At 37.6% G+C, this 27,185-nt stretch overlaps 3 protein-coding genes across 4 annotated transcripts; 2 read left to right on the top strand and 1 right to left on the bottom strand.

Annotated features, from left to right (window-relative positions):
- Positions 1–726: 726 nt before the first annotated feature.
- On the bottom strand, positions 727–12,251 carry mindy1 (MINDY lysine 48 deubiquitinase 1). Of its 2 annotated transcripts, none has more exons than XM_084130547.1 (11): positions 12,030–12,251; positions 11,660–11,730; positions 10,461–11,520; positions 9,134–9,191; positions 6,801–6,865; positions 6,080–6,238; positions 5,899–6,001; positions 4,374–4,516; positions 3,384–3,572; positions 3,007–3,147; positions 727–1,322 (listed from the first exon to the last, which is right to left on the bottom strand). In XM_084130547.1, the coding sequence occupies exons 3-11, from the start codon at positions 11,076–11,078 to the stop codon at positions 1,242–1,244; spliced, it is 1,557 nt and encodes a 518-aa protein (XP_083986673.1). In that variant the 5' UTR covers positions 11,079–11,520; positions 11,660–11,730; positions 12,030–12,251; the 3' UTR covers positions 727–1,241. The 2 variants fall into 2 exon arrangements, with proteins under 2 accessions (XP_083986673.1, XP_083986672.1); XM_084130546.1 differs by having other exon boundaries at positions 3,381–3,572; positions 12,030–12,237.
- Positions 12,252–13,972: 1,721 nt separating this feature from the next.
- On the top strand, positions 13,973–16,193 carry mllt11 (MLLT11 transcription factor 7 cofactor). Its single transcript, XM_084131826.1, has 2 exons — positions 13,973–14,133; positions 15,369–16,193. The coding sequence occupies exon 2, from the start codon at positions 15,375–15,377 to the stop codon at positions 15,612–15,614; it is 240 nt and encodes a 79-aa protein (XP_083987952.1). The 5' UTR covers positions 13,973–14,133; positions 15,369–15,374; the 3' UTR covers positions 15,615–16,193.
- A 2,368-nt stretch (positions 16,194–18,561) lies between these two features.
- gabpb2a (GA binding protein transcription factor subunit beta 2a) lies at positions 18,562–26,547 on the top strand. Its single transcript, XM_084130154.1, has 8 exons — positions 18,562–18,767; positions 19,742–19,849; positions 20,958–21,125; positions 21,231–21,425; positions 22,999–23,140; positions 23,248–23,415; positions 24,373–24,485; positions 24,675–26,547. The coding sequence occupies exons 2-8, from the start codon at positions 19,742–19,744 to the stop codon at positions 25,002–25,004; spliced, it is 1,224 nt and encodes a 407-aa protein (XP_083986280.1). The 5' UTR covers positions 18,562–18,767; the 3' UTR covers positions 25,005–26,547.
- Positions 26,548–27,185: the final 638 nt, after the last annotated feature.

Here is a 27,185-nt window from a genome sequence, read left to right as displayed (position 1 = left end):
TCTTATATCTCAAAAAATGTCAGTTTTATTTTTGAGTTGCAGTTAGAATGCTGAAAAGTAATAAATAAATAAAAAATCCTAACTGTTTCAGCCTAAATAAATTACATTAAAGCATTATTATATATTTTATATAATAATTACATATTTTTAAAAACATAATATAATAAACGAATGTAGCTTCATGCACTAATACCTAAAAGTTTGTGGTAATTATTAATTTTTTATGTTTTTGAAAAGCCTTCTTTCAGTGTTCACCAAGGCTGCAGTTATTTGATTAAAAAAATTTAATAGAAATATAAAAGTAATATTGTGAAATAATGCTATTTAAAAAAAATGTCTATCTTAATGCATCATAAAAAGTAATTTATTCCTGTGATGCAGAGCTGAATTTTCAGCATCATTACTACAGTCTTCAGTGTCACATGATCCTTCAGAAATCATTCTAATATGCTGATGTTCTGCTTAAGAAACATTTGATCATGTGACTCCTTTGCACAGATGGTCTGATGTTCAAGATTCCATTGAAGCACAAGATGCTCTTCAGATCTTAAATCGTGCTGGGGAACATGATCATCATGTTTTGTTCATGTCAGCACTCACAGTAACACTAAACTGTGTATGTGTGCAAAATGATGACTCTGCACAAAAAATGCTGCACTACGTTGCTTTGTGTAAAACAAGTAGCCCAGCACAAGTTATGACTCTTCATAAATCAATGGCCACACATTTCCTTTTAACACAGAGGTGGCTTTTATTAGCTCAGCTTACAGAATACTTGAAGCTCCACGGTGTGTGCTGAGCGAATCAAAGCACAGAGTACGGTGTACTTAATGTACTGTACATCACTTTGGATGAAACTATGTACAGATCAACTTGAGACAGTAGCATTTCAGTGTGATATTAAATTCTTATAACAATACCTGATTATTTACCAATACAGTCTTCAAGGGCATAGTTAGGAGCTCCACACTAGCACTCAAACAGATGCTCATTAGTGCTTAGAAACAGATGCTGCCTTTATTTGGTCCTGTAGACAATGATGAGCAACAGTTCCAACCATGAGGATAAAGAAAAGGCAAAAACAAAGGGGGACAACCGTACTGTAAAGGCAGGCTTGGTGTTGGGACGACAAGGTCAGATAAGAGTGAAGTCCCTTGTTTCAGTAGTGGTAAAGAAGAACATGTTAACTGAAGCTCAAGTGGCTTTAGAGAGTCTGGTTATGGTGGTGAGTGGACTCGGACTTAGAGAATACAACAATCAGAGTCTTCCTTCTTTTCCCGACGCCTCTGTCCTCCCTGCTGCGATGCGGCTTGACCTCTCATCTGTGGGGATATGAAAAAAAGGACACATTTACTCTAGAGGTCAGTTTCAGTGACTCTTTTGAGTTCTGTTACTGCACTATTGCCACCAAAACACAGTAGTCATGTAAATGAACGGCCAGAACGCATTAAAAGTTTTCTGTTTTCAGCCCCTAAGTTAATAACTTATTTTTTACAATGGAAATGAATCAATCAAAAACTTACGTTAGACAATGACTTTCTTCTAGATCTGCTGTACAACCAAAACAATCTTTGTGGCATTATTTCTGCTTTGAAACAATCTGTATTGTGAAAGTGCTATATAGATAAAGTGACTTGACTTGAGCTGGGAGATGTTTATGAAGGGTATTTGACAACTTTTTTGGTTTTAGGCCTTTAAAGGAATAGTTCATCCAAAAGGGATTTTTGTTTGTTCATTTTCACATAATGACAGTTCATAGAAAATTCTTCAAAATATCAGAAGTCATACAAGTTTGGAATGACAAGAGGAAATGAATTTTCATTTTTGGGGTCAATGAGATTTTTCAAAAAAAAAAAAAAATGTTTTGGAAAGAATAAATATTTTTACTCAGCAAGGATGTATTAAATTGATATCAAAAGTGACATATTTTGTAACATAATAAATGTCTTTACTGCAACTTTTGATCAATTTAATTTATCCTTGCTGAGTAAAAGTATTTTTAGGAGTCTTAAAGGTGCTCTAAGTGATGTCACGCGTTTTTTAGACCAAAACATTTTTTGTCACATACAGCAAACATCTCCTCACCATCCGCGAGCTGCCTGTCCCCTGAACACACTGTAAAAAACCCGGCCTCTGTAGACACCACAGGCTCCACAAATGGCAACAAAAACAAACTGGCCCAACCTGGACCACGAAACATAACAAACTGTTCCAGCCAATAACCGACAAGAAGGATTTGGGGGTGGGGTTTGGGGGGTTAGTGCACGGATGAGGAGGAGGGAGGGTCTAGCTAGCCTCCGTTTTGTTTGACAATACTTTAAACGTCAACAAGAAGTGATGTCACCCAACATCACTTAGAGCACCTTTAATAGAAAGTTCAAAAAACAAAAAATAAATGTTTTGTAACATTATAAATGTCTTTACTATTTCAAATAAATGCTGTTTTCTGAACTTTCTATTCATCAAAACATCTGAGGGAAAAAAAGTATGATGTTTCCACAAAAATATTAGGCAGCAAAACTGTTTCAACATTGATAATATGATGTTTCTTGAGCATCAAATCAGCATATTAGAGTGATTTCTGAAGGATCATGTGACACTGCTGAAAATACAGCTTTGCATCACAGGTATAAATTACAGTTTAAAACATGGTATTTTAATTTGTAATAGTATTTCATAATATTGCTGTTTTACTGTATTTTTTTAATCAAATAAATGCAGCCTAGGTGAGGAAAAGAGATTTCTTTTAAAAACAAAAACAAAAAAATCTTACAGACCCCACATTTTTAAAAGGTAGTGTATTTCTCTGGGGTTTGAAAACAATCTGATATTCATATAACACAAGTAGAACTAAATCATGAATGAATCAATTTACACAATGGTTTATAAATGATTCACACAGACATTCATTCTGCTAGTGTTTCATGAATAAGGCTCATTTCCTCTCAAAGAAACACTCCCTAAAGTTTGATACGCAGGAGTTTCCTCCTCAGGGAAAAGCAGTACCTGTCCTGCCGAGGGTTGCTGCTGTTGTGTTTGTGGCTGCTGATACTCCTCCTCCTGCAGTTGTCTGGCCAGCTCAAGATCACTCAAGGGTCCCGGAGCTTCACCCTGCTCCTGCTGCAGGGACATCGCCACCAGATAGTCCTGGAAAACACATTCGATCACTCGCAAACCAATCTTTCTGTAGATGCCGACATGAAACGGCTTCCTCAATGCATTTAACTAACAGAATAATCAGTGGGAAATAATCTAAGGCTGAACTAGGTTTATACTGCATCGGAATTTGACTGGATTGTGAGGTGCAAAATTTTAGGCTATGATATTATTGGTTACTATTAAACTTACATTGTACCAAAAAGAAAAGACAAAGCCTTTACCACCTGGTCGATCTGCAGTTGCTGCTGTTGCACGGAGGGCTGGCTGGCTGCTGGGGGTTTCTGGGATGGGTGACACAATCTGAAGTCTGAGTCACAGAAATTCCCATCCCCCTCCACATTATGGAGACTCTCCCACACCACGCTCTCCTCCTGCAGGAAGCCCTGATCTGTGACCAGCAGGTAAAGGTGACCCTGCAGATTCACACATTGAACATAATGATTATTGCTCAGCCAATAGCTGAAACAAAGCCATTCATATTTTGAAATGCATTTCCATAAGGTTCAAGTACCATCGTTATCATCCAACTTGAAACGTGTTGCTTTTTCAGCTTGTATTTTATTTGATTTATATTTTAAAAAAGGCACTGAATGTCTTCAGATGTTTACTGCGAAAATGATGGACTACGACATTTCCACAGTTATTAACATCGTAAATCTAGCAAAATATTTTTTGTGTAGGTGTTTCTAAGGGAGAGACAGCAAATTTGACACGTTCTCTCTTCTGACTGCTGTAATCAATCTCTCAATATTATTTCCTGTTTTGGAAAGTCATAGAAATGCTATCGTGGATTTTTTTTTCTTCTTTAGATATTGGAACAAACAGGAACACAAAAATTATATTTGTTGTAGTTTCAGTTCGCCACTATAGAAGTTTACCCAACTATGACGACTTCCACTTCCACTATGAACACCAGACATGTGAAAAGGGGATTGTGATTTTAACTGTTTTTTAGTCACAATTTCTGTTTTATAAATCTACTAAGCAAAATATCTGCATTATAGAGCCTCTTTCTGCTCAAAATTTGAGCAAAATGCATTCCAGTTGATGTATTTTTTTACAGGGGGTAAAAAACATTAATAAATAAATACTTCTGTGCTATTTTTGATATATAAATTATTGGTGGTGGGTTTAAAGCGGCTTGGCGAGGCTGGGGTTGTTATAATCAGCTTAGCGGCCATGAAGAGTGTTGGTGTGGGAAGGCTGGTAAACACCTTGTGTTTTATCATAGTGCTGAAGTGGTTGTTCCTGAAAAACACAGACAGCTCGCCCTCCTTGGCAGTTGTGTTGAGCTCACACAGGCCGTGATACGACAGCTGGGTTGCTGTGGACTCCAAAAACTGCTCTGCTATCAAACCTGTCGACAAACAAGAGATTAAGACTAATACCATCAGCCATTAATACAGTGCAGAAAAGTTCACACACCTCTGATACACATTAGTGTACACATATGCCATTAGTGTATACCAATGACTCATTTAGGAGTCCTATTATGGTCATTTACAGGTTCATAATTTTGTTTATGTGATCTACTAGAACACGTTTACATTATTTAGTTTAAAAAACAACAACATTATGGGCCCTATCATACACATGGCGCAATGCAGCGCTAAGCGCGACGCGCAAGTGTTTTTTGCTAGTTTCAGCCCGACACAATTATCATTTTCACGTCCTGCGCCACTTTGTTCAAATAGCAAATCCATTTGCACGCATTTGTGCACCCATGGGCGTGCTGGTCTGAAAACGAGGTGCGTTCAGGCGCATTGTTGGCGCGTTGCTATTTTGAGGCAACTGAAATAGACTGTGCCATTGACCAACAAAAACCTGGTCTAAAGTCAATGGCGCAGTATTATTTTTTTGTTATTTAAAGGGCGCATTAGTAATATGCGCCTATAGGCGGGTGCACAACATGCGTACACTCTAGCTTATTACACACACAAACATGGCAAATATTAAATATAAAAAGGATTACAATGCAAAATATTATTATTGTGTATATAAAGATACTGTATGGTGGAATCCGGCTTGTCCCGTTGATGGTCTGCTTGCGCATTTTAACCTTGCGCTTTAACCTTTTCCTTTCGGGAGAAGCATTCAGTCTCTCCACTTGCAAATTCCGTCATGTAAATAGTGAATCCACCATGGCGCGAGCGCAACTGGCTTTTAAAGGGAATGGGAAATGAGACTCTGATTGATTGATTGCACATTACGCCCAAAACACACCCATTACTCATTAAGAGAATAGGAACAACCCTTTTAGAGCATGCACCGGGTGCGCCGACCATTTTTCCGTCGTTAAACTAGTCGTTAGTCGTTAAGTCGTTAAACTAACAAAAGTGGATTCGGACACGCCCTAAGTGCACTTGCGCCCTGCACTTTAGACCATGCGCTTAGATCGTTAAAATAGGGCCCTTAATCTCTTATAACTTATATTGTTGCAGCACCTGTTTTAACCCTATGTCTGAATGCTTTGTTTTAGCTACAGTTTCTTTAAAACCCGCCTTCCGAAAAGCACAGTCTGCTCTGATTGGTCAGCCGGCCCCAGTCTGTTGTGATTGGTGTTAGAGAGTGTGTCGTAAATGTAACGCCCCTTACCATAACCAGCGAGCATCAGCAGCGGAGGCTTCTTGAGGTGCTGTAAACCTTATTGTAACTATGGTTTGAGCCCGAGTCCAATAATGACAGTCAAGAAGAACAAGCTGATCAACCATATGTTTGTAGAAATAACATTTAACGTACCTTCACTGACTTGACTGCTGTCCGTCGAGTGCTTGAAGTCTATGATCTTCTCCACCAGTTGGTTGTAGCTGAGTTTTCCAACTGCAGACACCACCTCAGGACTCTGAAGAACAATGTAATACTTGCAGTGTTGTTTGAACGTACAGAATTTACACATTAGAACATTGTTTTGCTGACATACCTGCGGGTCGACAAGCCAGCCGTGGTAGAGCGGAATGTCAAGCAGATCAAAGACGATGCACTCAGGTGTGTACTCGAAGTCAGACACACCTGTAAAACGCACATTAACGTCGAGGCCTGTGGACAACTTTGGCAGCACAGCCATCGCGTCGCTCATGTTCTGTGAAGGGAATGAGATATACAATGAAAGATAAAGTCTTCTGACACAAAATACATGATGTCATTTCAGGGGAATTTATCAGGGTAATGTTACTGACTTCAGTGTCTGAGTTATTGAGATTGTTAGGTCAAGTGGAAAATGGTATGAGTAATATTTACCACACAACATGCTGATTCCACTTAGCTAACCTATTATGTTAAAATCATGTAAAAAACAGTATGTAGTTGCGTACAAGCTTAAATTCTTCTATTAAATCCATCTAATTTCCAATCACGGGCAAAAAAGGAACATCAACGGCACATTGACAAAAGGAAGCTTTCATTTGTGCATCTTTATAAGCACAAACACGCGCTGTAATTGTTGGAATTGTTAATGAAGGGATCACAAGCCTTCATTCATAGACTGAAGGCCTCATTCACAATATCTGCTTATAAATGTGTTTCAGTTCTGAGGTTTCCAGCACAGCCCATCTGCTTAACATGTTAATTCAATTCACTAGACATGCGTTGAAGATCTGTGCAGAGCCTGTTTCACTTGTTCTTCCACCACACTATTAATTTACCTGCTGGAAATTGAGCTCCATGCCTTCCGCTTTCTCTCGCGGTTTGATGGACAGCACACATTCACCTGGAACGAGAACAGAATCAGATTTTAAAAACACTTCACCTTTTCATGTCAAGGATGTTTGTATTGTTAGCAAAAGCACTTCAGTTTATCTCCCTATCACTCAACAACATCCTCATCACATGTTGACCTTTCCAGCTATAACCTAATAAAAGATGATATACAGTGGCTCCAAAAATTATTTGGACACTTAAGCCACGCTTAAAATGTCTGAATGCCATTGTATTATATGTGCATAAATATATAAAATTATATTGAAACCAGTTGGTTAATAGGATTTTTTTTTTAAATGGAGCAGAAAAGTTAGTTAGAGATTATTTTTAGTTGCCACTTGGATTGAAATTTTATGTTATGCAATACAATGACATTCATGCATGTGACCTAAATGTGCAAACGTTTCCAAATACTTTTAGGAACACTGTCAAAGAAAACCTCCACCCATAGCTGATCAGTAGAGTGGCGGGTAAAGTGCCCCTATTGTGCTTTTTTGAATGTTACCTTATCATGCAGTGTGTAATATAGCGTTTTGTGAATGTAAAAAGTCTGCAAAATTTTAAAAGTGCATGACAAAGTCATTGTCTCCTAAAAGAAAGAATTAATTCTGAACTCCTGAAATGAGTCATCAGCAATTCCAGTCTCTCTTCCGCAATATGTCCGTAACAATGTAACAAATTTGCATAATGCCAGCCTGTGGTCTTAATTGGCTGCACGTGAACGACGTCTACATTGACCCTCAAACACTGTAGTTTTAGCTGAGCAACATGACATCATGACTTTGCGTAAACATACACGCCACTTTCAAGTCAAGTGGCGTGTTATCTATACGCATTTTGAGCTATCCGCGTGTATGTCCACGCCAAAACGAACCGTCATCTTCCGCGTGTATGTCTACGCCGTTAAATGTCCGAGCGAAACGAAGCAAAATGTATATCTACATCTGGGGAGCGATATTTTTTTTCCTAGGATGGTAGGGGAAGACTCATAAATGGTATTAACCCCAGTGACGGGTAGGTTTAGGGACGGGGTTGGGGTAGGTCATATATTTATATATACAGTAATGTAACGTTAAGTCAACGGCGTTGATAAACACGCTGAAAAGTGATTATGCGTGTTGATAGCACGCCAAAAATGGAAATACGAATTGGCGTGTCATACATACGCCATTTCATGAGATCAGTCTGAGCTGAGACTGGAAGAGTTTGGTTCGTATTGTTGTCCAGAAGCTGCGAATCCACTTTGCACTTCAAAAGGATGAGGACTCGGGCTGGAATTTATATGGAAAAACCAACGCCAACGTTACTTTATCATTGTGCATCTCGCGCTGAGGAGGGGCATCACATGGTTCTCTCTCAGTGTTAACGCTTCTCATTTACTTTGAATGGGTGACGTCATGCGTTGCCGAACTGAATTGTGGGTTCCATTGCGTCGCACTATTGGCATTGCTTGTGGCAGAAGTTGAAAAATCCAACGCAGGCATCAGCCAATCAGATCACCTTTATGCAAATACTCTAGTGGGTTGCATTCCAAGCTGGAAGTAATGTGATTGGCTGTTGTCACGATGACGGTCGTGTCAGCACCAAGCTTCAGACACGCCCTGTTAAGCGTTGACGCCCTGTGTGAATGCAGTGTTATGGTAATGGCTGTTTCGTTACAGACACGCGGTGTAAGCAACAGACCAATCACAACAGACTGGGCCATCTGACCAATCAGAGCAGAGTAGGCACACGGAAAGAAGGGGTTTAGAGAGACTGAATCTTCAAACTAACCGTTTTCAGACTCTTTGAGAAATGAGGTGATGTGCAATGTTTATTATGAGAAAACTAAATTGGATTCATGTAGACCTATTGTAGGAGACCTCGTAAACACCTTTAAAATAGCATAACAGGAGCACTTTAAACATCTGGACTAGTAACCATTCAAACCAACTGAGGGGTCAAAAAGTATTACCATTGTGTCCTTGAGTAAGGCACTTAACCTAAAAGCATCTGCTAAATTACTACTTACACCAAGGGCAGAGACTTAATGGTATAATCCGTGATTGGGGTGCCATTAGTGGTACTGAAACACAAATGTTTTCACACAGTAACCACACCCCCTTCTTCTCAAGTCACACTAGCCATCTGTTTTCAACCATAAAGTTAATTATGGCACACCACAAAGGCAGCATAACTTATTACAGTCCATTAACAGGAAGATGTGCTGTGACTCGACACTTTGTGTTTTAATGTAATTTGCTGTAACGTATGGAAACAGCGCTCTAAAACATCATACCAAGGTGAGCCATCAGCTCTTCTGTGGTGACCACTTCCGTCTGAGCCGGGAACTTCACCTAGAGAATAAACACAGACAATTTAATTCATGTTTTTTACATGCATATAATGCATATAATATAAACTACATGCACTTGAAATTCGCAAACAAAAACTTCTGCTTTTAGCCATGACACAACCTTGTCTACATTTGTTTTCTTCTAAAATTTCACAACAGGCTTTTTTCCCCCTGAATGTGTTATCAGTGTTTTACTGTAAGCTAATCATATTTATACAGTAACACAAAAACAGATAAGGAGATTTAAATCTATTACTAGGTCAAAGAAAGGTCATAAAGTTTTGCTAAATATTGGTTTGGATTGTATTGCATGTTATGATATTATATAGTTATACACTACCGTTCAAAAGGTTTGGGTTGGTAGGATTTTTTTTTGTTTTTTCACCAAGGCTGCATTTATTTGATCAAAAATACAGTAAAAACAGTAATATTGTGAAATATTATTTCAAATAATATTTATAATTTATAATATATAATATTTATAATATATAATATTAACAAAACTGTTTACTATTTGAATATTTACAATGTAAATTATTCCTGTGATGGTGAAGCTGAATTTTCACATGATCCTTCAGAAATCATTGTCATATGCGGATTTGGTGCTTAAGAAACATTTATTCTCATTGTCAATGTTGAAAACACTTGTGCTGTATAATATATAATTAGGGCAGTCAAATCGATTAATTGCATCTAACATAAAAGTTTGTGTTTATATAATATATGTGTGTGTAGTATATATATATATATATATATATATATATATATATATATATACACATCAAAATATTATATAAACAAACTTTATGTTAGGTGCGATTATTCGTAAACAATCGATTTGACAGTTCTAAAATTATATATATATATATATATATATATATATATATATATATATATATATTAGTGCTGTCAAATCGATTGAAAAATCTATTTTTTTTCCAATTTTTTATTGAAAAAATCAGATCAGCTTTTGCTGTCCCTCAGAATTTTTATATATATATATATATGTGTGTGTGTGTGTATGTGTGTGTGTGTGTGTGTAATATATATATGTATATATTATTATTATTTTTATATTTTATTAAATATAATAATAGTCATAGATTTTACTCACTGCAATAAAGATAAAAAAACTAAATGTTCACAAAGGAAGTTCTTAATACTTAGCACGTAGTAAAAGTGATGCTTGCCTTTGCAAACATCACACATATTGTACTTGTTTAGCACCATGTGTTTGTGTTTGACAAGCAGGTAATGCAGAATGGCTAACCTTCCATCGCAACAACAGGATGTTCATGATGGCGATCAGGGGGCAGGGTCCGTTCTCGCTCTGCGTGATGATGGCCGTCTTCTTCTCTTTCCAGGTAATCCACTTGACAAAATAATATGCTGGCATCCCAGGCTCTGATGCCCTAGCAGCCCCCGCACCGACCCCTTCGTTCCCCTGAGAGGGGACTTGGTTTCCATCCTGAGCAGATTTGGGTGAAATCAAAGGTCCATCAGGAGGAATCCCATTAGTCTCCTCTGAGAACTCCAGGCTTGCCACTGAGAAAGTGGGCGTCACCTCTGACTGACTGGGCGTGCAGGATTGGCTATTGATGATCATGGATTCATCGGTTTTGTCTTGGCTTTTACCGGTCACAGAGGTCGATTGAGCCGCATTAGCGTCATCTTCAAGAGAAGTTGAGGCTGTAGGAGTATCTCTGCATGGTGTGCGGTCATCTTTCATACTCCCAGAGGATTGCTCAATGGTGGTAACACCCTCTTTTTCACTGGTTTTCTTGTCCTGTGGTCTACCAGGGTCAACATTTTTGGATGCATTTAACTGCTGTCCCTCAGAAATGCCTATAATCTCACCATCAACGGTGTCTGGGCAAGAATCTGCCATGACCTGACAGTGAGATTGTGTGCTTCAATTAACAGAGCTAATTGAACTTGGGTTGAAACAGCACGTTTTAAAAATCTGTTCAGTTGCTGATAAATAAAAAAAGTCTGGCAGTGACTTTGTTTTTTCCCAAAATTCTATTTTTGCTTACTTCATTTTTTTAAGTTGAGTTTTAGCACTTGAGGGACTTTTTTTTTTAACTGCTTTGTATTTGATTTCTACCTGTGGCAGTCTCTTAAAAACAATCACTTGTGTCAAAAAGCCAGAAATATTATATCAATTCCTTCTCAAGTTAAAAACTTGGTCCGTCCTTGCTTTTACGCCACATCCATTACTGACATGAAGCCCAAAACAGTTAGAGAGGCAGTTTTCGGCACACCTCTGCTTAGTAGTGTTGTTTTAGAGTTGCCTAATTCTGGGAACAGCTGAGTCACAGGCAGGCTTTCTGTGAAGCACACAAAGCATAACAGCATTTACTCTACATGTACAAACAATAATGCATTACTTTGCCATTTTAAAGTAGACTTTGTTTGGAAAAACTATTTCATGTGACATGCTAGAAGTACATGCTAAGTTTGTTTTACCTGATCACTGAAGAGTGAAGCTCTGGATGTTAAGAAGGGTTTCTGATCTCAGATTTTGAACTTCACAAACCCTGAAATAACCAGGAAGAAGATTTAGACAACATATCCATGCTAAACTGAAAAGTGCAAATGAGCGTTTGCTGTCATTTTAAACAATATAACTTACATTTGCCAATGAGCTTTTCATCAAGTGAACTGGCAACACAAGGATTGTGTCTTACCAGAACAATAAGGTAGAGTGTTGTAAATAAGCAATTCCAAGTACAGTTTGTGGTGTGTTTAAAAACATACTAATTCATACTAACAATCTTGATAAAAGTAACAGACAGCAGTTCAACCTGTATTACTTACAACAGCGGCAGCAACTTACCATAGCGACATTTCTGCAGGTCTTAGGTCTTTAAAAATGTTCTTCTTTGCCCCTAAGACATCCACTGTAAAATACAATAAAGAAGTGAAGGTGTCTGGCTAAATAGTACAGGTTTTGTTGTCTACTAGTCCGACTGATACATGCGCACGTCACACACTCACTCTCTCTCCTTCTCTCTCTCTCTCTCTGGCCACTCTTTCCGTAATCTTGTTTTTGCCAGTCTCACTTCCGGTGCCTGTGTTTGTAAACAGTGACGTCATATCGGAAGCTAATAACTTATAACTATTTATTACTCAGTACTATTTTCTCTATCTTGGCAAGGTGTTTTGTTAGCTTACACTGGTAAGAATTCTGCTGTAAAATTTTGTTTTGATATTTTAAGACGTATGGGATACAAATTATTATCAGGTGTCTAGTGGCATCTGGTGGTTGGAGGATGGAAATGCAGGTCCGAGTTGCACGAAGGATACCAACGCGAATAGAATAGAATAGAATAGAATAGAATAGAATAGAATAGAATAGAATAGAATAGAATAGAATAGAATAGAATAGAATAGAATAGAATAGAAAATTCTGTCATCATTTAGTCACCCCGATTTTTCCAAAACAATACAACTTTTTTTCTTTAGCAGCCAGAACACAAAAGGAGATGTTAGGAAGAATGGCAGCCTCAGTCCCAATTCACATGTAGACAAAATGATGCAGTGAAAGGGGAATGGTGACTAAGGCTGTCAGTTCAAAACATTTTTGCCTAACATCTCCTTTTGTGTTCCACATAAAAAAGAACAGCATACAAGTTTTGAGGGTGAATATATAATGAGAGAATTTTCTTTCTTTCTTATTATACAAGCAATAATGGCATTAGTATACTAATCCAAAAGAGTCCAAATCCTGGTCTGGCATCAGTTTACAATTAGTTCTAGATATAGACAGATACTGATGATGATATATTTTCAATGCATTTGATTAATCCTGTAAAACACATCAATGATTACACTTTATTATAAAACATTTTAGAGTGCAGCAACGTTATATAACAGCCATTTTTGATAAATTATATTATATTATCTTATATTACATTACATTATATTATGCTATATATATTATAGTTTACTGACTGCTTTGATGGAAGCACAATGTAGGGTACAAAAATGCATTTTTAGTGAATGTTTAACTTCACCTGACTAAGTTTTTGTATAACTGGGAATTAGCTGAACTCATTGAGCTCACAAATGTAAATATAGTTAATTTTGTCTTGTGTGCTTGATGTTTTCTGAAACTTGATGGTATTTTCATATCCTGGCATTAAAGGTCACTTTAATGAAGCAAGTGCAAGTGTAAATGTTCCAACTTCGTAAAATTATCAAATATAATAGTAGCCTATTGAATATCCTATATCTCATCAATATAATAATATTGAAAAATTATATAATTTGTATTATCTTTCTCTAGAGCTTTCTTTATATTCCTGTAAATCTCTGACTTCCTTAAAATAATAGACTATAAACGCATCTTTATTTTTATGTACCAATAAATGTATGTACCAAAACTAAAGTTGTGCTGCTTTAAGGATTAATAAGTACGTTTTAGTCCACTGAAAATACCAATAAATGTCCATTTTGCTCTCAGGGCGCCAAGTTCAGTCAGTGGAAAGAACGATGGATCAATCGACCTGATGGACGCTGGACTCAGCCAATCAACGAGCAGCACTTACGTCTCACAACAGACGACTGCACTTGAAGGAAAAAATAAGGGGTTTTTAACAAATGCAAATGGGAAGCACAAACTGTACAGATACCACAAAAATACTAACATAAACCATAAATGCAGTTACTAATTTTCTCTATTTCAATAGAACAGGCAATTTAACACGCCCACTCGACGCTAATCATGCACCTGTCACTGGTCCCTCAATCGCCCACAGAAGGTGGGCGGGACTAATGTAAATCTCCTACTAGTGATGTTGGGTGCGGTTAGTTCAAGCTGAGCACGAGCAGCCGGCTAGAAGATTGAGCTCAAACAGCATCGTCTATTCTTCTTCACATCTGAATTACGACTAAACAGCTTGTAATTCCAACAGAAAGAACACGACCACATACTAGGGGTATGTTTTATAAAATTATCCTTTTTTTGAGCAATATTTCTGTTTTAGTCCAAGCATTTAAAATTATTTTGGTGTTTCAACAAATAGACATGATGTCCAAGGTAACAAAATTGTCATGACCTTATTTGTCAGTTGAAAATAAAATAATATAACGTATTTTACTTGTAGCAGCTAAATGTTTTTGCTTCAGGCCTATGTAAGGTTTGTTGCTGGTAATCCATTCTTACCACTGCATCTCTAAAATGCTTTGTCATGAGATGCGCCATCACTATTTTAGGAGCTGCGCGAGCCTGCCTTTTAATAGATGTTCTTGTGAGATGTTGCAATCATGCAGGGTATCCATGATGGTCATGCCAGGGTCTCATCCACTGATTCTCTCAATATTGGGCGTATACCGCCTCTGCATTGTGTGACCAGAGCTAAATCACCCCACGACGTCGACGCGCGAGACATGTGTAGTTCAGTTAATTAGAACAGCTTCATCAGAATCATTGGCGTTTTTAGATTTCACATGTTTTTTACATTGCAGCTCCCAAAGGATTTCGTTTCTTTGTAACAAGATAATGCTGCTTTGTTCTTATTCCTGTTAGGACTTGCATCTAATTATAATATATTAATATAATTAGATGACTGAAGTGCTGATACTATATTGCTTATTCTGTTGTTTTTTAAATAAATTATAATAATCATAAATCTAGCAACACGTTTTTTATTAATAGTACTATTAAAAATGATTTGCACATGTACATTGCTTACATTTCAGTATCACAGCTTACAAATAATATTTTACTTGTAATAATAATAATTATTATAATGATGTATTTTTAATTCAATTATAGTTCAATTATACATAAGTTAGTGAAATGTCATGAATTGTTTTACATTATATTATATTTTAGCTTTTGACCTGTATATGAAAGTTGTTTTACAGATGTAAATTGCTCAGGTTTCCCTGAAAATAGCAGGTAACTGAAAATAGCTCATGGGGAAAGTCAGGAGCTCACTAAGGGAAAATGTAAACAGGTTTTTAAATAGCAAGCAATGCAGTGTATTCTGTGAAATGAGTTAGTTAAAATATTGTCTTCATTATTTAATTGCAGCATTGCATTTAAATGAATGGCCAAAATGCACACAAAAAAAAAAACGAAAAAAAAAAAAAACAGTTTTTAGTTTAAATGGTGTAATCTCTCTCTCTCTCTCTCTCTCTCTCTCTCTCTCTCTTTTTAAATGAACAGTTCGAAATGTTAGACACAGCCACCAGCCAGTTCAACTCCTTCATGTTTTGGAGGGAGCCCATCCCATCACTGGACCTGTCAGAGCTGGAAGACCTTGGCATTTCTATGTCCAAGTCCAAGGAAGCAAAGTCGAGCAAGGGCAGGAGGGAGGAAGAAGATTCAGAGCTGTTGAAGTACTCCACCTTCAACTTCTGGAAAGAGCCCATTGCTAGTATTGATATCTTGGATTTCAACCTGCTGTTATAAGACACTGCAATGCAATTATCAGTTCCCAGTCAAATCTGTGTTGTATGCCACTGTGGCTGCACCAATTATCTACTCTGATCTGATAGTGAGAAATTGATTGACTCATGTATTATGTCAGTATAACTGTGATAACTGTGCTAAAACTATCAAGGCATTACTGAATATGGATGTTATTTACACTATTTAGTATTTTACTGCCCTGTAAACTACTTGACTGCTCAATTTGTTGTGCACATGAAATAAGATTAGGATATTCAGATCCTAAATCTGCCAATTCATTTCATGTAAAAGGGGATTCAGAACAAATGGTAAATCTAAAACTGTATAATATTGTTGTATGCCAAATTATTTGTAATATTAATGCATACAGTAACTTTACTAGCTTAAACTAACATTTCACTTGAAGGGGTTTTTGTATTGAACAGATGTCCATGTTAAAATGCACACCTATTGCTTTTCGCTGTCCCCCCCCCCCCCCCCCCACCCACCCCCCCCCCACCCCCACCATGTTTGATGACAAATGTCAGATGCCAATTAAAGTGAGCTTGCTGCTAAATGAATAAAAAATGCATTTGTGTTCATGTTTTTTCTTCTTCTGTTTAATAGATATAAAACAAAAGAATACATTATTTTTGAACATTGACTGAGAGAAGAGAGTATTCAACACAAACATTTTCAAATACAGGTGCACCAGTTTTGTAGTCCTAACTTTACAGCTCCTGCAGTAGATTCTGGTTATGATAATCATTTTTCGATTTTTTTCCCCCTGTGGTTTATTGTGCTAATAGGCACAGGTGTTTTGACACAGCTGCGTAGCAATTTAGGAAAGCAGAAAGCTGCAAAGAGTTTGCAGTATTAAATATACCTTACAATGTTTTTCCTTTATACACCACAGTAAAGATCAAGACTTCTTAATTTCTAAACATCCATAATAAGAAACAAAAAAAGATGGAAAAAACCCCCCATTTAAAACATGTAAATAAACATTTATTTTTTTACAGTCTATGATTTATATATATATATATATACATACACACACACACACACACATTACAGTGAGGAAAATAAGTATTTGAACACCCTGCTATTTTGCAAGTTCTCCCACTTGGAAATCATGGAGGGGTCTGAAATTGTCATCGTAGGTGCATGTCCACTGTGAGAGACATAATCTAAAAAAAAAATCCAGAAATCACAATATATGGTTTTTTAACTATTTATTTGTATGATACAGCTGCAAATAAGTATTTGAACACCTGTCTATCAGCTAGAATTCTGACCCTCAAAGACCTGTTAGTCTGCCTTTAAAATGTCCACCTCCACTCCATTTATTATCCTAAATTAGATGCACCTGTTTGAGGTCGTTAGCTGCATAAAGACACCTGTCCACCCCATACAATCAGTAAGAATCCAACTACTAACATGGCCAAGACCAAAGAGCTGTCCAAAGACACTAGAGACAAAATTGTACACCTCCACAAGGCTGGAAAGGGCTACGGGGAAATTGCCAAGCAGCTTGGTGAAAAAAGGTCCACTGTTGGAGCAATCATTAGAAAATGGAAGAAGCTAAACATGACTGTCAATCTCCCTCGGACTGGGGCTCCATGCAAGATCTCACCTCGTGGGGTCTCAATGATCCTAAGAAAGGTGAGAAATCAGCCCAGAACTACACGGGAGGAGCTGGTCAATGACCTGAAAAGAGCTGGGACCACCGTTTCCAAGGTTACTGTTGGTAATACACTAAGACATCATGGTTTGAAATCATGCATGGCACGGAAGGTTCCCCTGCTTAAACCAGCACATGTCAAGGCCCGTCTTAAGTTTGCCAATGACCATTTGGATGATCCAGAGGAGTCATGGGAGAAAGTCATGTGGTCAGATGAGACCAAAATATAACTTTTTGGTCATAATTCCACTAAACGTGTTTGGAGGAAGAAGAATGATGAGTACCATCCCAAGAACACCATCCCTACTGTGAAGCATGGGGGTGGTAGCATCATGCTTTGGGGGTGTTTTTCTGCACATGGGACAGGGCGACTGCACTGTATTAAGGAGAGGATGACCGGGGCCATGTATTGCGAGATTTTGGGGAACAACCGCCTTCCCTCAGTTAGAGCATTGAAGATGGGTCGAGGCTGGGTCTTCCAACATGACAATGACCCGAAGCACACAGCCAGGATAACCAAGGAGTGGCTCTGTAAGAAGCATATCAAGGTTCTGGCGTGGCCTAGCCAGTCTCCAGACCTAAACCCAATAGAGAATCTTTGGAGGGAGCTCAAACTCCGTGTTTCTCAGCGACAGCCCAGAAACCTGACTGATCTAGAGAAGATCTGTGTGGAGGAGTGTATTAACCAAATATTAACATTGATTTTCTCAGGTGTTCAAATACTTATTTGCAGCTGTATCATACAAATAAATAGTTAAAAAAATCATACATTGTGATTTCTGGATTTTGTTTTTTAGATTATGTCTCTCACAGTGGACATGCACGTACGATGACAATTTCAGACCCCTCCATGATTTCTAAGTGGGAGAACTTGCAAAATAGCAGGGTGTTCAAATACTTATTTTCCTCACTGTATATACATTTTTAAGTTTTATTTACATAGAAACTCAAGTACACATAAAACTATCCCATTATATTATATACACTTACAATAGATAATTATAAAGATTATTTAAAAAAAAAAATGAAATATTTAGGATCTATATATTTGAATGGGTAGGCAGTGTCTCAAAACCCAGCGAGCTGCCTACCTAGTCAGCCTTTTTTTTTTTGCATTGTTTTTGGGGGTTCATTTTTTTATAAGTCTATGGTTCAAACGCACTTAATAGGCCCAAACATGCTGTCTAAGAAGGCAGCTCGCTTGTAGCCGCATTTAATAGGCCCAAACATGCTATCTAAGTAGGCAGCCCCGTAGTAACCGCACTTAATAGGCCTAAACATGATGCCTAAGTATGCAGCTCGCTAGTGTTGAGACACGTCCGACGCGGCTGAGCAGCTTCCCTTTTATTTCCGGGGTTAAAGCAGCCGCCATATCTGAATGCGCTTTAAACACAGACATGTTTATGTCGAGCCAGTTCAGAAATACAGCACGGAGAACTATATAGTACTTTAATATCACCCAATAGACGTCCGACAGACAGGCCATAACGGTGAGTTTGATCCGCGCAGTCTTTATTAGTTCGTGGCGCAGATGGAGGATGTGTGTCGGCTCTGCTCGGCTCTGTTTTTGACTCCACATGGCACTTGAGTTTGGCATGTAAAATGCGAGGTTTAAAATCGCCCTTAAATATTTGCTTACTGGTGCAAACTAATTTTTCTGTTTATAAGTTCACATGTTTTTGATGTATGTGTTCTTACACGGAGTTATTTTGATATATACACGGAGTTTCTCTTTGCTAATTCTGTCCACTGTTTTCATCACTTATTTTCTAATGTTACGGACGGAAAGGCTGTTGTTTAATCATTTACGTTTTGATTATTCGCTTGCCTGCGTATAAGTGTTGTGTTCAGCTTACTGCACTGGTGTAATGTTAAATAGTACAGATGTATTTTTAAACATCCTCTGAAAAGCAAACGCGAATGACGCGTCGAAATCTGTGCATGATTAACGGTTAAGTTCAGATCGGTTTTCTGGACAGATGCAAATGTTTGGAAGAGCCAAATTATGAGATTAGTTTTCATTTTTACCTATTATTATTTTTTTTTTACATTTTATTTTTAGGAAAAGTGGATGTATGAAAGAATAGGAAGAAAATGATGTTGCCAATTTCTTAAATATATCAGTGCTTCGTACAACATGAAGCACTGATATATTTAAGAAATTGGCAACATCATTTTCTTCCTATTCTTTCATACATCCACTTTTCCTAAAAAATAAAATGTAAAAAAATAATAATAATAGGTAAAAATGAAAACTAATCTCATAATTTGGTACACATCTCACACTACATGTGAATTTACAAATAGGCAATTTGAAATGAAGTTAATGATGTTTTATATTGGTCAGTGGCACATTTTTTTTTTCCAGTACAATATATCTTTTGTTAGATTAATGCACATACATTATCATCATAATAACACAGTTTTAGTCCTAAATGGTATATTTAATCTCTGTTTTGGCTAGATGTCGTTGGTGGATTTGGGAAAGCGTCTTTTAGAAGCAGCTCGGAATGGTCATGATGATGAGGTCCGGACGCTGATGGCCAACGGAGCCCCCTTCACCACTGACTGGGTTGGTCATGTTATCATTAATGTTAAAGGGATAGTTCACCCAAAAATGAAAATTCTGTCAGTAATTACTCACCCTCATGTTGTTCCAACCCCGTAAGACTTTCGTTCATCTTTGGAACACAAATTAAGATATTTTTGATGAAATCTGAGAGCTGGCTCACTCCTTCATAGGCTGCTAGGTAATCGATATCTGCCATCCCAGAAAGGTTAGTAAAGACATTGTTAAAATAGTCCAAGTGACTACAGTGGCTCAAACTTAAGTTTATCAAACGACAAGAATACTTTTTGTGGTCAAAAATCCCCCCAAAATAACGACTTTATTCAACTATTCATTTTCTTCTGTGTGGGCCTCTGAGTGAGTTCACGTAGTGTAACAGTGCAGCACTTCTGGGTTGTACGCCAGAACGTAGGCTCACTATTGGCCAGCATCACACACATGACCAGCGTCGGCCAATAGTGAGCCTACGTTCTGGCGTACAACCCAGAAGTGCTGCGCTGTTACACTACGTCAACAGCTTAGCAGAATGATATTGAAGGGAAGAGATGGTTGAATAAAGTCGTTATTTTTGTTTGTTTTTGCGCACAAAAAGTATTCTCATCGCTTGATAAACTTAAGGTTGAGCCACTGTAGTCATGTGGACTATTTTAAACATTGTCTTTACTAACTTTCTGGGTCGGCAAGTTTCAATAACATAGAAGCCTATGGAGAGGTGATCCAGCTCTCAGATTTCATCAAACATATCTTAATTTGTGTTCTGAAGATGATCGAAAGACTTACGGGGTTGGAACAACATAAGGGTGAGTAATTACTGACAGAATTTTCATTTTTGGGTGAACTAACCCTTTAATATGATTTTAGAGCTTAGCCTTCATGAGATGCAATCAATAAGAAAAACAGTGTTATCAATGCTTTTTAAGAATCATAACAAGCCAATCTATACAGATCTGACAATCTTTACATCATATTCTGACTCATATTATGTGTCATGGACATTATCTGCTTGTAAATAGCACAATGTAAATTGTCGCAAGGCGGAACTACAAGGCAGTACAACAAAAAAATAGTTTACACCAATGTAAAAGCTCATTTTTATGTACCTATTTTGCAGCTTGGAACTTCTCCATTACATTTAGCAGCCCAGCATGGTCATTACTCCACTGCTGAAGTCCTGCTGAGGGCGGGTGTCAGCAGAGATGCCCGAACCAAAGTGGACAGGACCCCACTGCACATGGCGGCTACAGAGGGCCATGAGGTCATCGTGGATTTATTAATCAGGGTAAGACGAGGCTTGTCCTGTGTTGCGATAGTTTACTAGGTGTTCTATAAACTATTCCAATTTGTCAACTGAGGAGACTGATACAAGTCTCTCTTTGTGTTTTAGAGTGGTGCCGACATCAATGCCAAAGACATGTTGAAGATGACCGCTCTTCACTGGGCAGCCCAGCACGGCCATCACAACGTCGCAGAGCTGTTGGTCAAACATGGTGCAGATGTACATGCCCTCAGCAAGTTTGACAAGTCCGCTTTTGATATTGCTATCGACATACAACACGCAGAACTTATACACCTGTTACAGGTTTGTCATCTGTGGGGAAAACTGCAAAACACTAGAGAATTTCACTTTCATTTTCATACCTGTAAATCGTTTGCTTTGTTCCAAAACAGAATTAAAATAATGACAATATTGCAATTTCTTCTTGGTTCGCTTTCACCAGGCAACATTTCAAAAAGGAACCAAATATTGGTTACACTTTATTTTAAGGTGACGTAGTTACATTGTACTTTACTCAAATAAGTACTGAGTAATGTTAATTAACTGCATGTACTTACTATATAATTACGGTTAGGGTTTGGTTTAGGGTTAGTTAATTGTAATTATGCCTAATTTACTGTTATTACTAGAGTAAGTACATGTAGTTATCTGTAATACGTCACCTTAAAATCAAGTGGCTTTCTTTGTAGCTGCCGGTATATTACTTAATAATTTTGAGCAAGAATCAAGGTGCCAAATTCGTTTGTGTTTTTGAGTTTTGTACAGTTGTTGTGAAATGTTCATCTGACCAAATTTCACTTCCTCTTTACTCCAGGTTAGCCTAACCCACGATTCATTTTCAGAGGCATTAGCAAAACAAGCATTGCTGCTACGTATTTAAAGTTGCAGAAAGTGATTTCTGAGAAAAACTGTTGATATTTGAAATCAACCCTCCCTTCATTGCTCCATTCACCAAAATGCACGAACACACAATGCAAGAGTGGATGTCTCTTTATCATAGCTGAAGCAAAATAATGTATAGCTAACAATACAACAACAGCATATATTGGTTCTGTGAAACAGCAAAACCAATGTTGCTCACATACAGTATAGACCAGAAACAACCCAACCTAAACTTTTCTAATATTAACGCAGGTCCTAAAGCTCTTGTCTGATCATAACTCTTCTTTTTCCAGTGATATTCCTCTTTTTTGTAATGTCTCTCAACCACCTCTCTGCCGTCTTTCTTCAAATCATGAAGGACACGCCCCCTACTGCTGATTGGCTACATGTGTGTTGTGCTGCTCGGTTTACTCCACTTTTAACAGCGTTTCTCAAAGATCGCTTGCTGCACCTTTAATTAACAATCATATATTGTGATACAACTTGGTCCGTTGTGTCAGATTGCTCTCTCACCACAAGCAAACCGCTCCAGAGTTCGTTTTCAAGCGGGCCGAGACCACCTCGTTCAGGCTATATCTCTGCCCGGATTTTTGTTGAGGTTCCGAGTGTAATTTCCGTGTATATGTTTTCCTAAGGCCCAGTTTCACAGACAAGGCTTAGATCAAGCCAGGATTAGGCTTTAGTACAGTTAGGGCATTTAAGTAACTTTTAATAAACGTGCCTTTGAAAAAAAAAAGAATTCTGGTGTGCATCTTGAGCCAAAACAATGGCTCTGACATATCTGAAGATCAGTGCGAGTTGCTTTCAGTTAAAACAGCTTAAACATGCATTTTAGTCTGGGACTAGGCTTAAGCATTGTCTGTGAAATCGTGGGTAAGTGAACCAAATTTAGGGAGAAAATGGAGCAGGTTCAAAAACAAACGCTCCAAATAAGCCAGGTGTAAAGAAACCCTAAGAAATGTTGTTCCTCATAAATCCTCGTTTTGCCTTTTAGGAGGGAATGCAGAATCAGGTGAACAGGAACGCCGAAGCGTCAATCATAAACGGCAGCTCCACCTCACAGTTCATCATTCAGGGCGTCCCAAACATCCAAGGGGGAGTCGTCAACCTCTCTGACTTGATCAAAGCCAGCTCAGGTACGATACGACTAGAAAATAATTGTAAACGAACATTGTTGGTTATTTTATGATCTTAAATTGACTTTGAACCAACAATTGCATTTTGTTTTTCTCATGATGTTTAGGTGACACCGAGGAGGCCATAGCTGTCAGTTCCTTGGACTCGAGTATCCAACAAGTGGTGAATGAATCAGGTCAGAGGGTCATAACCATATTAACAGATCAACATGGAAACCTGCAGACAAATGGACTCGGCCAACCGTTCTTTGTCACAATGCAGGATGGACGACAAGGTATAACTAACTATCCTTATTTGGGATTTTGAACTGAACTTCTCAATGATATAATTTTAAGATTTATATATAGTTTAGGGTCAGTAAGACTTTTTAAAAAAAAAGTCTTATACTCACCAAGGCTGCATTTATTTGATCTAAAATACAGTAAAAACAGTAATATAGTGAGATATTATTAGAATTTAAAATAGCTTTTTTATATTTTAAAATATAATTTATTTCTGTGATGGCAAAGCTAAATTTTCAGCATCATTAGTCTTCGTGTCACATGATCCAGAAATCATTCTAATATGATGATTTGTTGCTCAAGAAGCATTTTTAGTTATCAATGTTGAAAAAAGTTGTGCTGCTTAATATTTTTGGTGGAAACTGATATTTTAGGATTCTTTAATGAATAGGAAGTTTGAAGAACAGCATTTATTGGAAATATAATTTTTTGAAACAATGTAATAGTCTTTCCTGTCACACTTGATCAGTTTGATACATCCTTGCTAAAAAAGTATTAATTTCTTTAAAAAAAAAAATCTTACCGAACATTTGAACTAGGGCTGGGCGATATATCGCATGCGATTGTTATGCGCATCTCGTCAGTAAAGCCGGTTCCTTGATTAGTAGTAAATCGCCATCACCTGCTTTCAGACGGAGCGGCATTTACAACACAGTGCCGTAGTTAACTGACAAGCTGAGCCATATCGCATTAATTATCGCGGACGTATCGCCTACTAATCAAGGAACCGGCTTTACTGACGAGATGCGCATAACAATCGCATGCGATATATCGCCCAGCCCTAATTTGAACGGTAGTGTATATGATTATTATATTATTGAATTGTGTGTGTGTGTGGTATGTATATATGTATGTATGTCTGTCTATCTATCGATCTATCGGCTGTATTGACATTCTTATACCTTGAAGTAAGCATGTTCCTCTTTGATTTTCTTTTCTTTTTACATCAGTATTGGCAGTTCCAGCCAATCAAATCACAGAGGAAGTGGTAGAAGACTCCGAACCTCCTGCTCGTAAAAGGAAAATTGAAGTTTCATCCAATAATGCAGAGACTGGTGAAACGGTGAGTCTAATATATATATGTACAGACACACACACACACACAGACACACACACAGACACACACACACACACACACACACACACACACACACACACACACACACACAAAATATGAACCTTTAGAGCAAAGCCATCAGATGATAACTTTGTTCATCACCCCGCTCCTTCTCGATTTATCTTCAATCTCCAGGAGCATCTCCAGTGGCAGTTACAGGAAGCTAACAGGAAAGCTCAGTCCTATCGTCAGCAGTTGCTCCGCAAAGAGCAGGAAGCCGAGGGGTACCGCATGAAACTGGAGGCCATGTCAAACGGACAGAGCAACGGCACCACAGGGCTGGACCAGGAGCACATCGTGTTTGTGCAGGAAGAGGTCGGTATCGAAGAAACAACGGAGGGAGAAGAGGAAGTTGTCATGTTTTCAGAAGGTGGCGTAGTCATCAAAACAGAAGAGATCGATTGTGTGGACGAGCAGATCACTCTAGTGGAAGCCACGGCGGGCCACACGGAAGTCATCTCATAAAAGAGCACCCAAGAGCGTGGACTCAATCCTCAAGCAACCAAAGAGTGCTTCAGCACGGTTTTGGTTTGGTTCATTTTGATTTTTCAGCAATTAAGTCCTTTTTGTAATTTATTTCCTTGTTCTGTTTTGGTGAACGTTTCTTGCTTCAAATGAAAGTTCACAAAGAAACAACCACAATGTGCATCATATGCACACACACACACACACACACACGACCAGGGAAGATGATTCTTTCTTGGAGTCTGTATCTGTAGTGTCCTTAGAAGTGCTCACCCATCAGTTGTCCTAGATGGGGTTCTTCAAACAGCTGGAAAAGGTTCACTCAGGATGGAACTCTTTTGCTAACTGCATGTCTTTTGAGCTCCCCTAGAAATGCAGCTGTCTTATTCAGACAGTTTCATCGCTTCTGAAATTTAAACGTTAAATTCATCTCAGAATGCAGCAGTGGTTTGTGTCTATGCATTGGTAATAAAGTAATGCACCAGTTTCAAGAATTTAATTTGTAGGAAATCCATTTTATTTTTTTCTGTCGGACCATTTAAAAATCTGTAGGTCAATTAAAAGTGCCTTGATGTATTTTTGGTCATGTTTAGTTTTTATTCATAAAGGATTCTACATGAATTATTGCATATATAGTATTTGTTTAAATGGGTATAAAGCTTAACTCCCATTCATTAACTCACATTCCTTATGTAACATGTATTTGTTTTCTCTGAATATGTATAATGTGGTTGCTGTTTTGTTTTAGTTACTTTGAGTTGAGAGCTCTTCTTCACAATGAGTTAAAGGGATAGTTCACCCAAAAATTTAAATTCTGTCATCATTTACTCAACCTCAAGTTGTTCCAAACTTGAATGGATCTCTTTCTTCTACTGAACACAAAAGATGTTACGAAGAATATAGGTAACCAAACAGTTTTTTCATTACTATGGAAGTCAATGGGGTCCAACAACTGTTTGGAATGACTTGAGGGTGAGGAAATGATGACAGAATTTCATTTTTTGGTGAACTATCCCTTTAACATCGCTTTCACAAATGTAAAAAGTCTGATTTCAGTATCAGGGTTTTGTATCTGTCTGGCTTGCCTTTATAATGTGTAATGTTATCTCCCTGAGCTATGACAAAATAATCATTGGTTTTTCAGGCACAGAATAATATGAGATATGCATATGCATTAGATGGCAAGAGCGTATGTGACTTTTTAATTGAACATAACAAAACAAAAAAAATAGTTACAGACATAATTGTAGTAACCTCAGAAGAAATCTTCAATTTTAACTAGTTATGATTGCTTCTCACATAGGAAATATGTAATTATTTACTTTTTAAAATAATTTAAGTTTCTTTCTTTCTTATGTAAAGACATCACCGTCCTCACATTGTAAAAAATAACCACAGTAATATACTGGCACTACAATTTATGGACCTACACTGGTGTTAATGCAAAATCTTGATTTTAGAGTTTCTCCCACTTGTTATACGCTTAAATGTATAAAGCTTTTGACTTATTTTTGATTAAAAATGTTGCAAATATCAATTGTCAGCTTCTGTATATTTTCTTTTGTTCATTTTATATTCGACCCACTAAAAGTAGCTCATATCACATTAAAGTCATCTATGATCCTGTTCAAAAGTTTTGGGTCAGTAAGATTTTTAAATGTTTTTTTAACACTTATGCTCAAGGCTGCATTTATTTGATAAAAAAAATTTACAGCTATTTACAGCTGTGATGGTAAAGCTGAATTTTCAGCATCATTACTCCAGTCTTCAGTCACATGATCCTTCAAAAATCATTCTAATGTGCTGATTTGGTGCTCATTTCTTATTATTAAAAACAGTTGTACTGCTTAAAGGGATAGTTCGCCCAAAAATGAAAATTAGCCCATGATTTACTCACCCTCAAGTCATTCTAGGTGTATATGACATTCTTCTTTCAGACGAATACAATCGGAGTTATATTAAAAAAATGTCCTGGCTCTTCCAAGCTTTATAATGGCCGTTTCTGTTTTGAAGTCCATAAAAGTGCATCTATCCATCATAAACGAACTCCACACTGCTCTGGGGGGTTAATAAAGGCCTTCTGAAGCGAAGTGATGCGTTTGTAAGAAAAATATCCATATTCAAAACTTTATGAAGTTTAATAACTAGTTACCGGGCCAGAAGGAACATACGGATTCCACT

The sequence above is a fragment of the Abramis brama genome, assembly GCF_963993115.1.
Source record: "Abramis brama genome assembly, chromosome: 12".
NCBI lineage: Eukaryota > Metazoa > Chordata > Actinopteri > Cypriniformes > Leuciscidae > Abramis > Abramis brama.
This window is presented reverse-complemented; position numbering and strand designations above follow the sequence as displayed.

Excerpts from the sequence above, each read along its gene's own strand:
- mindy1 (XM_084130546.1), bottom strand. The coding sequence starts at position 11,078 with ATGGCAGATTCTTGCCCAGACACCGTTGATGGTGAGATTATAGGCATT. Across the intron at positions 9,192-10,460 it reads TCCTGTTGTTGCGATGGAAG|GTGAAGTTCCCGGCTCAGAC; the intron begins GTTAGCCATTCT and ends TTTATTCTCTAG. Across the intron at positions 1,323-3,006 it reads AGCAACCCTCGGCAGGACAG|ATGAGAGGTCAAGCCGCATC; the intron begins GTACTGCTTTTC and ends ATATCCCCACAG.
- mllt11 (XM_084131826.1), top strand. The coding sequence starts at position 15,375 with ATGTTAGACACAGCCACCAGCCAGTTCAACTCCTTCATGTTTTGGAGG.
- gabpb2a (XM_084130154.1), top strand. The coding sequence starts at position 19,742 with ATGTCGTTGGTGGATTTGGGAAAGCGTCTTTTAGAAGCAGCTCGGAAT. Across the intron at positions 21,126-21,230 it reads TCGTGGATTTATTAATCAGG|AGTGGTGCCGACATCAATGC; the intron begins GTAAGACGAGGC and ends TTTGTGTTTTAG. Across the intron at positions 24,486-24,674 it reads ATGCAGAGACTGGTGAAACG|GAGCATCTCCAGTGGCAGTT; the intron begins GTGAGTCTAATA and ends TTCAATCTCCAG.